Below are 17,502 nucleotides of genomic sequence, written 5' to 3' on the forward strand. Positions count from 1 at the left end.
TTTTGTGTTGATTACAGAGGCCTCAAGGCAGTCACTAGAACTGATGTCCATCCTATTCCAAGGGCCGATGAACTCATAAATACTTTGGTTGTAGCCAAGTAACTCAGTACATTTGACTTGACTGCAGGCTATTGGCAGATCAAGTTATCTGAAGATGGAAAACCAAAGACGGCATTCTCAACACCTAGTGGGCATCATCACTTCACAGTGATGCCCTTTGTTTTAAAGAATGTCCCTGCAACCTTCCAAAGGTTGGTGACGAAGTTCTCCAAGGCTTGGAAAGCTTAGGTACAGCTTATCTTGATGATATAGTTTTCTTTAGCTGCACGTTGGAGGATCACCTGGTCCACCTTGAGACTGTGCCAGAAGCCTTAGAAAAGGCAGACCTCACTATCAAGACATCTAAATGCCAGATAGGGCAGGGAAAAGTGGTTTATTTGGGCCACCTTGTAAGTGGAGGCCAAATTCAGCCACTACAGGGCAAGATCCAAACCATCATGAATGGGGTTGCCCCTACCACTCAAACCCAAGTCAGAGCCTTCTTAGGCCTGACTGGGTACTACAGAAGGTTCATAAAAGGGTATGGCTCCATTGTAGCCTCCTTAAATGACCTCACATCCAAAAGGATGCCCAAGTAAGTCTTATGGACAGCTAGCTGCTAGAAAGCCTTTGATGACCTGAAACAGGCCATGTGTTCTGATCACATTCTAAGAAGACCTGACTATTCAAAACAATTAATTGTCCAGACAGATGCTAGGTAGGGATAGGGGCAGTATTTTCTCAATTTAATGAAGAGGGCCGGGATCAACCTGTTGTTTTTTTAAGTAGAAAGTTGACCCCCAGAGAAAAGCGTTGGTCAGCCATTGAGAGGGAGGCCTTTGTTGTGGTCTGGGCCTTGAAGACGCTGGTGCCATACCTGTGTGGCACTCACTTCCTTGTTCAAACAGACCACAAGCCCCTCCTATGGCTTAAGCAAATGAAAGGTAAAAATCCCAAACTGATTGTTGAGGTGGTCCATCTCCCTACATGGAACGTGAGGTGGAACATAGACCTGGGAGTAACCACCCCAATGCAGATGGACTCTCCAGATATTTCCACTTAGACAATGAAGACTCAACAGAGCAAGGTTAGTCTTAGTGTCCTTTGTTTGTGCGGGGGTTGTGTAGGAAAGTCCTTCTTTTTGGTATGGTTAACACCCCACTTATTGTCTATTGTCAGTGTGCTTAGACTGTTTTCAGTGGGAATTTGATAACCAGGACCCCAGTGATTGTGCTCTGTCTTCCAAGTTTGGTTGCTTTGGTACCCTTTTACACCCCACAGTTGGCATAGTAGTGTACCCCTGTAAGTCCCTAGTAGATAGTGCATTGGTACCCAGGGCATTGGTACACCATGGGTCCCCATGGACTGCAGCATGTATTATGCCACCAATATTAGCCCATGCAAACTGTGTCTGCAGGCCTGCCGTTTGCAGCCTGCCTGAAAAGGTGCATGCACCCTTTCACTGCTGGTCACTACACCAGGTCACTGTAAGTCCCCCATATGGGAGGCCCTCCCAGCCCTAAGGGCTGAGTGCAGGTCTCAGTGTGTGGGCACCCCTGCAAGAGCGGAGGTGTCCATATGAACTCCACTTCCAATTTTCTGGACTTTGTAAGTGCAGGGGGGATATTTTAGCTATGTACTGTCACTACCTATGGTCCAGCTACATAATTGCAACTCCGAACCTAGGCATGTTTGGTATCAAACATGTTGTAATAATACCCCAATACTGATGCCAGTATTGGTGGCATGATTCCATGCACTCTGGGGGCTCCTTAGAGGACCCCCCAGTATTGCTCCTACATAGTCGTCAAAGGTCTACGAACAGCCCACGTGGCTGCAGCCCCTCAGACAGGATTCTTCCCTCCTGCTGCTTGACCAGTTCAAGCAAGGGAAGGCAGAGCAAATGATTTTCTGTGGGAGAGGAGTGCACCTTCCTCTCCCTTGGAAATAGGTGTTACAAGGCTGGGGAGGGGTAGCCTCCCCATGCCACCAGCTTGCTTTAAAGGGCAGATGTGGTGCCCTCTTTGCATAATTCGGTTTGGAGCAGTTTAGGGACCCCTGGTCCCTCCTCTGGCGCAAAACCACACAAAGGAAAGGGGAGTGACCACTCCCATGTCCATCACTACTCAAGGGGTGGTGCCCAGAGCTCCTCCAGGTGGCCACTTGATTCTGCCATCTTGAAACCAAGATGGGTAGAGGCCCCTGGGAGCATCTGAGTGGTCAGGTTAGGAAGATGACATCAGTGACTCCCTCTGATAGGTGGTCACCTTGCAACATGACCAAGCCCTTTTTTGGGCTATTAAGGGACTCCATTGCGGGTCGGTCCCCAGATTCAGCATGCAAGACGCCACCATGACTCCTCTGCAACAACCTTTTGTGCTCCTGGCCACCGGAACTGCTGCTAGACTCCACAGGAACCGAACAAGACTGCAACACTGAGACAACCTCTCCTTGCAATGTTGTTTCTGCAGGTCCTGTCAGCACTTTGCAACATTTTCATGGCTGTGCATCCTCTGGGGACAGCAAGACTTCAGCTGCACCAAAGAAGGAAGAAGGAATTTCCCTTGGAGTGAAAGAGTCACTCCCCTGCATCTGCAGACACCTAAGGCAACAACGTCCGGCTGCTGAGATCTGCTGTCCTCTGGACCTGCAAAGTTCCTCCAACACAGTTGGTGGTTCTGAGGTGTCCTCTGACTCCTGTGTCTTCTGTCCAACTTGGGAGACGGTGAGCCCTTGCCTTTTCCTCCAGGACGGAATCCCTGTGCACCATGACTGTTGCAGCATCCAAGTCTTGTTAACTCCTGCTCCGAGAGATTGTCAGGCTCCAAGTAGCCCCCGCCCCCAGCACTCTACCTCTGCAAGGACAGTCTCCTCCATGCTGCTCCAGCAACGTAGGACTCCTCTTCAGGTGTGCGGCCTGGTCCTCACTGCGACTTACTGTGCCTGCTGGAAGTGGGTTGCTTTTGGGAGCTCTGACTGCTACTGCTGGCTCTCCTGTCTTCTTAGGGTCAGCCCGGACTCTCCTCCAAGGATCGAGTCCCCAGGACCTTTCTGGTCCCTTTCAGCCCTGCAAAACGTCTTCAGCTGCAATTTGCATTTGCTTGTGCTTGTTGGTCATCCTCCTGAGCACTGACCCACCTGCAGTATGGCGACCGTCATGGGGAAGCTCCTGGATGACTTCGGGACTCCTCTGCAGGTCCTGCACTCCGCAGCTGGACGTGATCCAACACTGTCGACTTGGATCTTCACCCACAGAAGGGTGGGCATCGCCGCCTGGATACTCCTGAATCGACTGGACTCTGTCCCCTTCTTTTACAGGTCCTCTTCATCCAGCATCCACCGTTGAGTTTCACCGGTCTGGTCCTGTTCTTGCATTGTTACTATTTCAAGTCCCCATGTTTGCCTATGGTACAACCAGATAACTTACCTCTGCTCTCCTAGTCGCTGGGGTCTTCTAGATACTCACCTCTTGGGGTTCCATACTCTCCCAGCCCTTGGCTAACTACTCCATATCCTCTGGTGGGGGACTCATTCTCACATTCAACTATTTTAGTATATGGTTTGGCACCTCTATAGAGTTCTTGCTATTTCTGATGTTTCTATTCTAATTCCTGGTACTTACCTGTGTATATTTTGTGTGTACTTACCTCCAGAGAGGGGGTATTGCCTATAGTATTCTGATTTAGTGTTAGTATGATTAAGTACCTTCATTTTTGCAACACTGTGTAGTTTCTTTCATGTGTGGTAAGTTACTATGTTACTACTGTGGTATTGCAAGTGCTTCACACTCCTCCTAGATAAGTCTTTGCTGCTCAGCACAGCTACCAGAGCCCTGGCTTCCTGGATGCTATAACGTTTACTAATAAGGGTTACCTGGACCTGGTATAAGGTGCCAACACCATAGGTGTCCACCACACACCAGGCCAGCCTCCTACATACTCTACTATGACATACTCTAATCTATTGCACTGCATTCTATGATGCTGCATTGTATGCTGCTGAATTCCATGCCTCTGCACTCTACATCACTGCACTCTGCAGCACTATACTTTGCAGCACACTGCGTGCCAATGCACGTTGCACAACTCCACTCTCTGCTACACCACTGTATGTCACTGTACACGACTCTACTCTGTGCCACTCCAATAAATGACTCTCTATGCCACTCCACTCTACAACACACTACTCCATTATTTGCCTTTCCACTCTAAGATACTCTGTGCTACTCTCCTTTATGCCACTAACCTTTAGCCATGCTGAACAGCAGCTGCGCTGGTGCACAACATGGCTAAAACATTTCGGAAAAGGGAATAGGTTAGACCTATTGGCTTCGCCAGTACTTGTTTCTAACAGATATTTTGGTGATTTTGTTTTTTCCAAGTAACAACAACAAAACATATATTTTCCAGACTTCTTCTTTTTTTGTACACGGTTATCTTTTCCCCATTTTCATGCCTCACTTGCCTACTATCCTTTCTCATTTTATACTTGCTTGTGTTCCTAATTAAGATTCTTGCTATGTAAAGCATGCTCTTTTGTGCTTGCTTCCAGTCAACGCAGTTCATCATTTATTGTCTGTGGGTATGTCAGATTGTGTATACTGTCTCAATAAAATTATTGTTTCATCTGACACCCATAATGCGCTCTCCATCTTTCCCATACTTCCTCATAGTTTCGAGGGCACTCCATTGCGTTCTCCATTTGTCCATTGCCATGGACAAATCAATGTTTCTGCGCCATTTTGATTTTGTGAGTGGTTCTTGGCTTCTCCTCGTTTTAGGTCGAAGCCTACCAGAAAGTGACTAATTTGCTTATGACGTCTTGTAGGCATTCTAAAAACGCATTCTGTCATTTACTGAACATTGTAACTCACATTTCCTGGCCTTCTATTTGCTGTCATTATTTGTTTTACATTGTCTAGCTTGAGTTTTTCCCTTCCGTTGCCCAAATCTTTTTTACGGTATTCTTCCACAAACTCACTTTCTGTTAACAGACCTTATAATCTTGTTCTTATCTTGTCACATTTGAGCTGTGCATTCAAAGACCTAGGTCAAATGTGAGACTGTCTTCCAAGGGAGCTTGGTGTTTACTTTTCATTCTCTAACTTCAAAGTGAGAGGATTTATTTGACAAACCTGCTGAATACTCATGTGAGAGGAGAGATTGTAGGATTTTTTTTCTGGTACACAGCAAAAAAATAAATGTACAGATGTTTCAGAATATACCAGAATTAGTACAAACGAAGCACAATTTGTTTTTGTATTCTGAAGTGTGGTGGAGACAAATATTTGAATACAATCAAAATATATCAGTACACTAGGGAATGACATGTCTAAACATTATCGTTTGTGAGCAGTAAAACCAATTTTCAGTGCAAATATAATAGTCATTTAATTGAAAATGTGTTGTCTGTAATTGCAGTACGCCACCACACCATGCATACTCCACACTATGCCACTCCACTCCGCTTTATGCCACTCCATTCTACAACGCTTCACTTCATTCTATGACATGGTGCACACTCTACACCCCTCCACTCTAAGGCAGTTTATAACACGCCACTCAACTTCACACCACTCCACTGTATGCCACTCACTCCATGGCACAGCACTCTACTCTATGCTCCACCAGTTCACACCACTTACCACACTCCACTCCAATCTACCTAACTCTACCCCACCCAGCCTTCCCCAATCCAATCTACCCTTCATCAGTCTACCCACTCTACCCCACTCCACCAATCTACCCCAATCCACACCACTAACATCCAATCTATCCCACTCCACTACAGTGTACCCCATTCCACTCCACCCAATCTACCCCACTCCACTACAGTCTATCTCACTCCACTCCAATGTACTCTACTCCACTCCAGTCTACCCCACTCCACTCAGTCCAACCGAATGAACGCCATTCCACTCCAGTCAACCCTAATCTACTGTACTCTACTCAAATCTGCCCACTCTACTCCAGTCTATCCCACTCCAATCTACCCCAGTCCACTCCAGTGTACCCCAATCCAACCCACTCCAATCTACCCCACTCCATTTCAGTTTACCCCATTCCACTCCACACTCCATCACAATCTATCCAACTCCTCTCCACTCTAATCTACACCAGTTCACTGCAGTCTACCACACTTCACCATAATCTACCCCACACCAATCTACCGCAAATTACCCCACTCTTATCTACCACAATGTTCTCCATTCCACTCCAATCTACCCCACTCCAATCCACCCATCTGCCCCGCTCCAATCATCCACACTCCACTCTGCTCCACTCTGCTCCACTCCACTCTACCCAAGTCTAGCCCACTCTGCTTTGTTCCAGTCTACCACACTCCACTCAAATCTACCCACTCCAGTCTAACCCACTGCACTCCAATCCACCCCACACTATTCCATTCCAATCTACTCCACAGCTCCACTCCACCCCAGTCTACCATACTCCATTCTATCCCTCTCCAATGTACCCCACTCCAATCTACCCTTATCTACTCCACTCCACTTTACCCCACTCTACCCCAATCTACTCCACTCCACCCACCACTCAAATCTACCTCACCTCTCCCTACCCCACTCCAATCCACCCCACTCTACTCTAATCTACCCTGCTCCACTCCAGTCTACCCCCCTCCAAACTATCACATTCAAGTCATCCCACTCCCATCTACCCCACTCCATTCTACCCCACTTAAATTTACCCTACTCTAATTCAAGCAATCTACCCCACTCCACTCCACCCTAATCTACCCCACTTCACTCCACTCTACACCACTCCGCACCACTCTTCCCCAATCTATCTCACTCCACTCCAATCTCGGCTCCAGTCCAGTCTATTCAAATCCACTCCAATATACCCCACTCTACTCTACCCAAATCTTCCCCATTCAAATCCACCCCATGTACCACACTCCACTCTTCCCCATTCCAATTGACCCCATTTACCACACTCCACGCTACCCCAGTCCACCACAGTCCAATCTACCCACTCCACTTCACTCCAATCTACCACACACCACACAGATCTACCCCACTCCAGTCCAATCTAATCCAATCTACCCCAATCCACCCCACCCCAAACTACCCTACTCAAGTGTATCCCATCCCAATCTGCCTGCTCCAATCTATCCCCCTGCAGTCTACTCCACTCCAATCGACTCCACTGTAACCCATTCAACCCCACTCCACCCAATCTACCCTACCCCATCCCAATCTACCTCACAACACTCTATCCAACTCCACTCCAATCTACCCCCTCCAAACTACCCCCTCCAATCTTCCCTTCTCCTAACTATCCTAGTCTTACCTATTTCACTCCAATGTGCCACACTAATCTACCCCAATTCACTCCAGTACCCTACTATAATCCACCCAATCTACCCCACTACAATCTACCCTACTCCATTATATTGCACTCCACCTTAATCTACCCCACTCCCCTCCAGTCTACTTCTCTCCACTCCAATCTACCCCACTACACTCTAGTCTACCTCACTCCACTCCAGTCTATCCCACTCCACTCCAGTCTACCTCAGTCCACCCCACCCATCCCCAATCTACCCTACTCCACCCCAATCTACCACAACATATCCCAATCCCCTCTACCCCAGTTTAAACCGATCTACCCTTCTCCTAGCTATCACACTCTAATCTACCCCACTCTACTCCACTCCGATCTACCCTGCTCCACTCCACCCAATTTACCCCACTCCACTCCACCCTAATCTACCCCACTTCACTCCAGTCTACTTCTGTCCACTCCAATGAACCCCACTCCTCTCTAATCTACCACACTTCACTCCAGTACCCCACTATAATTCTCCCAGTCTACCCCACTCCAATGTACCGCACTCCACTGTACTGCACCCCACTCTAGTCTAACCCATTCCACTCCAATCTACTTCCCTCCACTCCAGTCTACCCCACTCCACTCTACCCCACCCCACTTCAGTGTATCCAACTCCACCCAACTCCACTCTTCCCCAATCTACCCCACTCCACTCCAACCTACCACATTATGTACCACTCTGCTCTACCCCAGACTAGCCCGATCTATTCTACTCTTGGCTACCCCACTGTAATCTACTCCAATCTACCTCACTCCATCCTAATCTAACCCACTCCACCCCACTCCAATCTACCCCAATCCTTCCACTCCACTCTGCCCCCACCCTGCTCTTCCCCAGTCTACCCCACGGCACTTTGCCGCAATTTACCCCATTCGGTTCTACCACAATCTATCCCACCCCACTACAAGCCACTAACTTTTAGCCATGCTGAACAGCAGCCACACTGATGTACAACATGGCTAAAACACTGTGCCAATAGCTCTCGCATAGGCAAGACCTATTGGCTTTGCCGATGCTTGTTTTACTACATTTGGTTCTGCTACTACCATTCCTTGCTTTACCAGTATTTTATGGTATCTCATAAGATTCTGTGTTCTCAGTACACCCACCATCCTGGTGCTGGTTTCCAGTTCTAGAGGGCACCTAAATACTGTCTCCCTTTCTCTGGATTCTGGACCAATATTTCAGGACTGCCGAGCAATCCCATAGTGTGTATGAAGGGCCCCTACTATCTGCATTTTCACAAGCATGTTTTGAATTAAATGAGTCTGTAATTCGATTTTATTGCTACTTTGCATTGGACCATTAAGGCCATCTCCCATGCTTCATCGTTCATTTCTTCTATATCTTGCTCCCATTGTATTTTTAGTCTCTGCTTTCTTATGTTATGCCATCTGGCTTTACTATAACATGCAACTGCCACTAGTGTGGTACTGTAGAATTCTCGCTGTCTAGCATGATTACATATGAATCTGTATGTTTGTTTGGAGAGGTCAGTGGTTTTAGTATGACATGTGGGAAGAGTTGGATGAGGTCTTGCACCTCACATGTGGCCTGGTTGGTTCACGTTGAACTTGATACTGTTGAAATGTTTATAGACGTATGCAAGATGATTGGTGTGCATCTTATTCCATGTACCTGACTGATGAGTAGTAATGTGATAGCCATTATTCTGTAGGGTGGTGGTGTGTTCCCTGATGACCATCCGCAAGAGGGAGGCACGACTGAAAACACTCAACGTCTGTAGATGGGATCATGGGATCCCCAAATAACAGTGATGGTACCACCATAGGCAGCCAACTGAAACTGACACCTCAGTATAGGTCTATGGTGATTCAAAGTAATTTGAGGCCCAGGGTCAGTGCTAAGCGGAATTCAGTCAAGGGTCAATGCCAGGTGAGACTTAACTCACAATTAATCCTAAGCGAAGCAAAGTTCAGCCTAGGGTCGGTGTTAGGGAAAGAGCAACTCAAGTTAAGTGATCTTCATCCTCCTGTCTGTGCTAGATGAAGTTCATGCAGGGATAGTGCAATGTGATGGTTGCTAAGGGTCAGTGATAAGCAAAGCTCATCCTATGTTAAATGCTGTGTGAAGCTCAGTCCATGGTCAGTTCTAAGCAAAGATGACCCAGAACTGGCTTTAAGCGTAACTGAAGCCTAGGGTTGGTGCTATGTGAAGCTTACCTTTGGGCATTATAAGAAGCTTGACTCAGGTCAGTGTTAAGTGATGCTCAGTCAGTGTTGGTGATGTTGTGCTTCTCAATTCATCCTCATTAGTAGGGTGCTCCAAGCTCTGGATTTTTTTCTCCCTTCGGACATGTCATATGCTTCCCAAATACTCCAATAGGGTACCCACTACAACTGAGTGAAACAGTACCCGGCACACTAGGACACCGTTTGTAAACTAAATACCAACCTAAGATACTGACCACTGATTGCCACAGGATCATATAAAGGGTTTCATATGTTTGCAGCATGTGCCACCTGTCCATTTGATATCTGCAACTAACCTCAGGATTGACATAGTGACTGAGCCAAGCTGGCCTCTTTCTTTCAACCACCTCAAAGAATCAAAATTTAAGAATGTTGTTGCAATAGGGAACATATGTCTTCCCCGGCAATTACATGTGTATAGCAAGTCAGCATTGTCCTCCAGACCATATGCATATAGAGACACTGTGCTGACACAGCAGATTCAAAATGCTCACTTACATATGTAAAGCTGTGCTGTGTGGCCCAGTGGATATCTTCTATTCCTGCCAGTTCTCATCTAACTCCTGGAGCTCCTGTCACACCTACCACTATTAGAAGACCATGCAGATTCTGATAGCAGGTACGTCTGTTCAATAGGCCAAGAATGTGTGGGGGGGACTAGGGACACCAAAGGGTCCGGCAAAGCCACTCCACAGCAGGGGAAAGATACCTCTTAAATACCCCATGCTGACAGAGGCAGAACCATTTAGGGGCAGCACTTTTCCCCCACTGGAGCATAATGCTCCGCCCAACCTATTGTTAAAGTTAGCTGAAGATAACCACAAAGAGGGCGCATACATTGGATATAGAATTAATTCACATCAGATTTTTCAGTGTGTCTGTTTCAACAGAGAGGCTCTTAAAACAGATAGGCTAACCACGCCCTAAGGAAGATAAAAAAGGAGGCGCATGAACCAAGTTTCAAAGAAAGTGTCCCATAAGACTTAATAAGATTCACTCAAAAGTGTAAGGACTTTGACAAGGAGGCAAAAAAAAAAGTATGAAGCTTCCTTCAGTCATTCTCCATAAATGATATGTTCTGCAAGCTTCTCGCAGTAAGCAATCTTTACTCGAATTTTATTGAAGGATTGACATCCTGGTTAAAAATAATATCTTTTACAGGCTATATGAAGCCAGTCTCAGTGAGCAGTTGTATCCAAAACTTCTCAAAGCCCTTCCCAGTACCTATTTTCCTAAGACGTTCTCAACCATGTACTCACTAAGTGATGTCTTCTAAACGCTTCTCAAAGCCTTTGCCAGTAACAAATACTTTCCTAGAAACTTGTGTACCACTCAACCAGAATTTTCTTCAAGCCCTTCCCAGTAACTGGAGTATTCTTAAGCACTTTGTTCTTCTCTTCTAGTACGTTCTTAAAGCCCGCCCAATTAACTGATTTCTTCTACGATTTTTGCTAAGCCCCTTCCATTAATCAGTCTCTTCTTAAAGCCCATACCAGTAATCAGTCACTTGAAGATGCCTGCAACTCTGAAGTCCTTGACAGTAACCAGTTTCTGTTTTTCAGCCTCAGGGGTCTGCTGATGTCAGAGATGAGCCCAGCCTGGCAGCAGGGGCCAAGGACTTCGGCCAGGGAGCAGCCATCTAACACCCGGCATCCCTCATCCTCTGACAGCGACTCTGGCTGCCCACAAGAGGAGGTCCCCAGCATTGCATCAGATTCCACTCCAGCTCAGGTAAGGTCAAACATTTTCTTGTAACAGCGGAGTACTCAGTGCCCACTGGATCAACATGTCCAGTCAAATACGGCAGAGCAGGAACTGTAGCTGTTTTATGATAAGTGGAACCTCCTTAATCATTGTGTGAAACCTCACTTTTTGTAAATGCAGTTGTATTGTTTTACATCAGTGGTTCCCAACCTGTGGTCCGGGGACACCTGGTGGTCTGCAAAGCCTTCTCAGGGGGTCCACGACTGCTTAGAAAATAAAAAAATATTAACAAATATTGACAAATTAGGTCCCCATCTTCCAGTCATGACTCAGGCGGGGGTCCCCGGATTCCAATGATGATATAGTGGGGGTCCCTGGGTTCCATTAATGTTAAAGTGGGGGTCCACAGAAATCAAAAGGTTGGGAACCATTGTTCTACATAACATACATTGTCAAACTGTGCATTGTGCATCATATTGCCAAGACACTTTTCTTTATCTAGCATTTCTAGCAACATGAAACTCCTCTTGGGGAGGTAGATATTATCCATAATGGATATATGAGTTTGTACATTTGTCAATATGCATCCTGTGTTAATCCTCTCTTCAGCTGTGGGAGGTATTGCAACATCTTGCTGCAAACCCGTGGATGATCCTCTCTACCTCCTGCTAAAGCCCTACTGTTGCACAGGAACCATCACAATATTAACATACTCTGGCCCCTTAGCCCCAATGCACCAAGCTCCTACTATGATTGTAGTTGTTTATATTGCAGTTGCATTTATATAGCTCTTCATACCCCTAATGAGGCACTGAAGTGCTTTAGCAGAAAGGGAGCACGCTATTCTGTGGGCATGTCACGTTTGGAAGGGTGTCTGTCTGTCATGTGTCCTATATGAGTAGTATTTTGGTGGCATTCATGAGGACTGGAGTTGCACTCTTATCGTGATTTGTTGCTCCAGTTGTGAGGCTAAAGGGTTCAGGGGCAAGGGACAGGACAGACGGATAAAGCTGGTGAATTGATGGGTAAAGAATGTGTGAGTGCATCCTGGTTTGTGTGGTAGGGGTTTTATGTAATTTGCATGGTAGAGAAAGCTTGGCCCATGTTTCTGCAAGGGTGAGACTATACATATGCAACTGTTTTAGAAAACATCTATAAGGTACATGCTTCCTTTGGTTGTAGAAGAGTCCCTGCATTTCACACGAGTGGCATGGCAGCACCTCACATGAAACAGACATTGTGCAACTGGCCATGAGTGGTATATGCTAATCCTCACAACCTGAAGATTGCGAAACCATTGCAAAACTAATGTACTAAGACCTCCTGGCTCACTTTATTCAGCCCCCAGCTGCATATAAAATATGTCCCATATAATTTTCGCCATTTACCCTGATCTGTAAATGGGAGATGATGATTGCATGTATTTGATCTTTAGCAAGTTTGCCAAAACACCTAGTCCCATTTAGGTAGACTTCTGCTGTTGACTGAAGATTAGGGGAAGGGCATTTTCAATCAGAAAGACAGTTAAAAAGGTCTTACAATTTAGGCCAAAAATATGTTTAGAGTTTCGGAGGTTGCATACCTATAAATAGTGTATTAACATTGTCAATTTATAGGAAAATATCACTCTCAATTCTAGCTTCTTCCTATCTTTGCAGGTAGCACTGACGAGTCTGTCCATGAAAGATGCAACAACCCTACCAACAAGCAGGTGCCGACATCGAATCAGGACTTTGCTGTGCCAGCTGCCACCACAAGACAGCGATGTAAGAGAGCTAGTCACTGTATTGCCCACATTCTTTTAAAATGCCCCAGTTTGTCCCCAACCATGCCAAATCTCTTGCTCTTCTCCTTTCATGGCCTCCAGCCGATTTGAACCACCCTTGTGTCCCCATTGACCCTGCCAAAGGCTCCACTGTTGCTTCCCACTACAACTTCATAGACACTCTGCTTCTCCACCTTTGTGAGCTGTTTCATTATCATTTCTGGTGGCCGTTAGTGGTGAGATATCATTATTCACCCAGGCAGATGCAGCATTGTCATATTTGGAAAGCCTTAAACCTTGAGGGCCACTGAGAAACAAATGCTGGGACTAAAGCCTTTCTTAGGAGCCAGTCTTGATTCCTCCTCATGCCTCCTTCTTCTCCCATCCTACACATCCTGTTTCCTTATCTCTTGTAGGTTCTTTTCCACCCTTACTTTCTCCCCTTGTCATTCTTCTGCTGTCTTTTCCTCTTCTTTTCTTCCTTTTATGTTTTTCTCTCTCTTGCTCTGATGATGACATATAAGTCTCAGACTCCAAGAAATGAATGTCAATGTCCACCACCTGCAGCACAAATTAAGCTATCAGTTTTTTGGGGGTTTAGCTAATTTGTCATGCTCCACCACCTCACATGTCCTGGCTTTGAGTTTGCTTTTGATTTAGAAACAGCTCATTAGGAGAGCTACGTTCCTTTTTCCAGAGGAGGCTTTTAAACTTGTAATCTATGAACACCATCTATGTTCATGTCCCATCTCCTCTTTGAGATACCAATGTTTTCAGGTGGTTTTGAGCACACTTTTGCAAACGTTATTGAGATGTATTACTAAATCTTTGTCCAGCGTCTGTTGTGGTGTTTATATTTTCTTAGCAATTATGACATGCCTATGCATAATACTGCGCTACAATTGCATACTATTTTGATGCACAATCTGATAAAGATCCTCTTTATATAAGAAAGGATTCACTTCCATATAACTACCAGCTGCTTAAATATAACTTGACAAATATGCTTCTACTTCAGCTCTGTCAACTGGCCTTTTATTGCCTATAAAGAAGTTCAGAGAGCTTTGGCCCAATACCCTCTGGCCTCTTCTCTCCTGGACAAGCTGCCTGACCCTCCCTCCATTACCTACTGCCTTGTCTCTGCAACCTATAGCAGCACTGTCCTCTGTGGCCACTAACATCTCTCAAATTCCTCTACAGCCTCTGCTTCGATCAGAGACTCCTCTAGCCCTGTATGCTCACAGCCCTGCCAACTAATCCTTCTAAGTACACCTTCACAGACATTCTAAACCCAGCTGCTTTAAATACTTCTTGTTTCCCTTCCCTCTATATAGGCTTAGCACCACACCACTGGCCCTGCTTTCCTCTACCTCTGTTGGCACTGCCAAATCCCTCTTTCTTGTCATTGAACCTATGTCCCTTTTACTACCATCACATCACTTTTATCACTGTTCCTTCATCCTTTGTGTTTTTCCATGCTCTGCCCACTGCCCATTCATTTCTTCAACTGACCCTGGTCTGTTGTCACTCCACCATCTTTCACTTACTCTACACTACTTTCCGTGATTTCTGTCCACTTCTCCAGATAACAGCACTGTAAGAGCTTTGCTCACTCCGCTGCCACTGGGTTTGGTAAATCCACTTCGCAGCAATCTGGAGCTTTGGCTCACGCTTGTCCCACATGCCTGGACAGTGCTGTAAGAACTTTGGCTGACTATCTCACTTTTGCCAGTGTACTGACATCCTTCCCATCATGGCTGCTAGGTGAGGTCTGACATTCTTATTCGCAAATGCACCAGAGCTCTATCTTCCCAGAACTGATGATGTGGCTCCTGACTGCTGGGTGTTTATATTCCAGGAGCAGTACTGCACAGCGCTGGCGGAGGAGGAGCGGGGGCAACTGCAGCAATTCTACATCCAGAGAAGACTGCAGTCCTTGGGGCAAGGGAGTGTGCAACCTATGAATGCTGTGCATGCAGGGAACCTCTGTGAGCGGGTAAGATCCGTAGATAATATCTATGTCTTTCTTAGTGTGTAATGTACTCACAGTGCTATATTCAATCATCTCTCATCAGGCTGTAAGCCATTTGTTGCTATCAAAACAAAGACCGGGTGTCATCTTTATCCTCATGTCAAGGAGTGGAAGCTATGTTTACTCTCCAGTCAGCGAGTGGAAAGAACTTTCATTCACCACTTCAAGTCAGACTGACACCTTCATCTGATAATCAGGATATCAAAGCCACCACACTCATCATTAGGGTTAATGGCAACTTTAATCTCCAGTAGAGAACCAGTGCCATCATTACTCTCCACTCAGAAAATGTTCTATTTTTCCCTTCAAAAAGAAGGCAGAAGCAATATTTACCCTAAATCAGAGTGGAATCCACCTTCACCCTCCACTCGAAAGCAGAATGCTGTCTTCACCTGACAATCAGAGTATAGAAGCCAATTGTATCCTCCAGTAAGGGTACTTATGGGTTGTTTATACTCCAACAAGGGGAATTGCCACTGTGGGGGCACAATAGGACAATTTCCAGAAGATGAAAGCAATATTTACCACTCAGGCAGGAGGTGAAACTATACATACCTCGCACTCAAAGATTGTGGATGGTATCTGTACCTTACTCAGATCGGTAGACATAATTTGATTACCCCAGTCAGAACACGGATGTGTATGAAATCTCAAGTTGGAGACTAAAATCCATCTTTATATTCAAGACAGAGGGTCAGTGCTCTCTATTACCTCCAGTACCTCCAGGTGAATGCCTGTTCTTCTGAATTTAATTTGATTCACATGCATTTAACTAATAAGAACGAGCACATGTCTGATGAATAGACACGTCCATGGCAAAGGCAAGCAGGCAGAGGTTTGCAGATGGACCACATGAGGGATGAAGTGAACAGGACAGGGAGAAGATAAGTATAGCTGCATGGGTGGATGATTACTGTGTAACGTCAGTCCACCACATGCAGGCACTAAATTGACGAGGGTGTCACATATCCCTTCCTCAGGATGAATAGGCTGAGGGAGGTGAAATAGAAAAAAAAAACTTCTGCTGATGTCACCTGGGTCTTCTAGTGGAACCAAGTCCACTATTATTCTCGATCTATGCATAAGAAGCAATCTAGGTATGTAGTGAGTCTACACAAGTTTGCTTATTGCTGTGTATTCTGGATGTTCCACAAGTGGTTACGTAACCATCCCCCCAAGCAACCAGGAGACCACCCCCATTGGTACGGGAGCACTAAAAATTAACTAGGGGGAAATGCCAAAGACAGAGGACAGCACAAGGATATGACCTCTCTGAAGAACATCAGGTTGATTGGAAGGGCAGCTGGTACACGTGCGGACCATGTAAGTCCCACAGATAAGAGGAAGGGAAGAACTGGGTGAACAGGAGAAAACAAAATCAGACATGGGGGATGATTGGCAGTGAGCAAGGACTAAGGGCAAAGGGGACCATACAACTCAGAAACGTTGTGAGTAACTCATCTGTAACTGCGGGCAGTGCTTATCTTCCCCAGAACAACCTGACTTGCTTTCTGTTGGACTGCTTCTTCTTCACTGTAGTGTGCTTCTTGTCTTGGACGTCCTGCCTCTGTCTCAGCCTCATCTTCCATTGTGCTGTTCTCCACAATTTGTAACCTCTTTTGTTTGTAACCTAAACGCTATAGTCCTTTTATTCGTAGTAAGGGAACAGGGGCATTTTTATCTAGTGTTTGCCATAAGTGTAGATGTTACTTGCTTAATCCTGTCACAGATGTCTATAACAAATATGGGATTTACCTTGTGCCAAAAGTAAAGTTGATGAGGGACATAGGGGTCTCATGCTTGTCATGTTAGCAAAAGAGTGCTGTGGAGGAACAGTGATGTGACTGCTACATCGACCAGGATCTACATATTCCTCTAGAGCAGAAACACATCTGCTCCAAATGGAACAATGAAAGTCACTTCTGTTTTCTTACGCCCTCTGTACCCTTCACTGAGAGTGTGGAACATGTATGTTTTCTGTACCTTACAACAAGCAGATGTAAGCCATATGTGACCTCGAATCAGAGAACCATCTGTATTTTATTTGATTTTGCAATTATAAACCTGCATTGTGAATCTCATCCCCCATTGTTCTTGGAGCTGAGAACATGATTGAGAAAAGTGTAACCGTGACTTGCCAGTATTTGTATAGGATTATCATGGCCTATTCCAAAATAATAACACTAGTGTACCCAATTAAATGTCATCAAAATCGTACGTAAGCAACTCAGGAAAATGTGTTAAAGATGTGAAAATTGTCTGTCTGTCTGAAGAGTAATAATTTCAGAAGTATCCAAATTTCTAAGGTGATATTGTTCCAGAATGAAGGTGCTTGGACCTAGAACCTACAACTCTCGATTTTTCTCTCCATTTGAAAGTTGATCTTGGAACAACCA

General features: G+C 45.6%; 1 protein-coding gene across 1 annotated transcript in view; it reads left to right on the forward strand.

The window, feature by feature from the left end:
- The window catches only part of PRICKLE4 (prickle planar cell polarity protein 4), a 156,678-nt gene that overhangs the window by 52,815 nt on the left and 86,361 nt on the right, over positions 1–17,502 (forward strand). Inside the window, exons 2-4 of the mRNA XM_069238411.1 lie at positions 11,168–11,336; positions 12,968–13,075; positions 14,933–15,070. Coding sequence (XP_069094512.1) covers positions 11,184–11,336; positions 12,968–13,075; positions 14,933–15,070 — 399 coding nt within the window. The 5' untranslated portion in view covers positions 11,168–11,183. The remainder of the gene's footprint in view (positions 1–11,167; positions 11,337–12,967; positions 13,076–14,932; positions 15,071–17,502) is intronic.

This window comes from Pleurodeles waltl, chromosome 6 (assembly GCF_031143425.1).
Source record: "Pleurodeles waltl isolate 20211129_DDA chromosome 6, aPleWal1.hap1.20221129, whole genome shotgun sequence".
Taxonomy (NCBI): Eukaryota; Metazoa; Chordata; class Amphibia; order Caudata; family Salamandridae; genus Pleurodeles; species Pleurodeles waltl.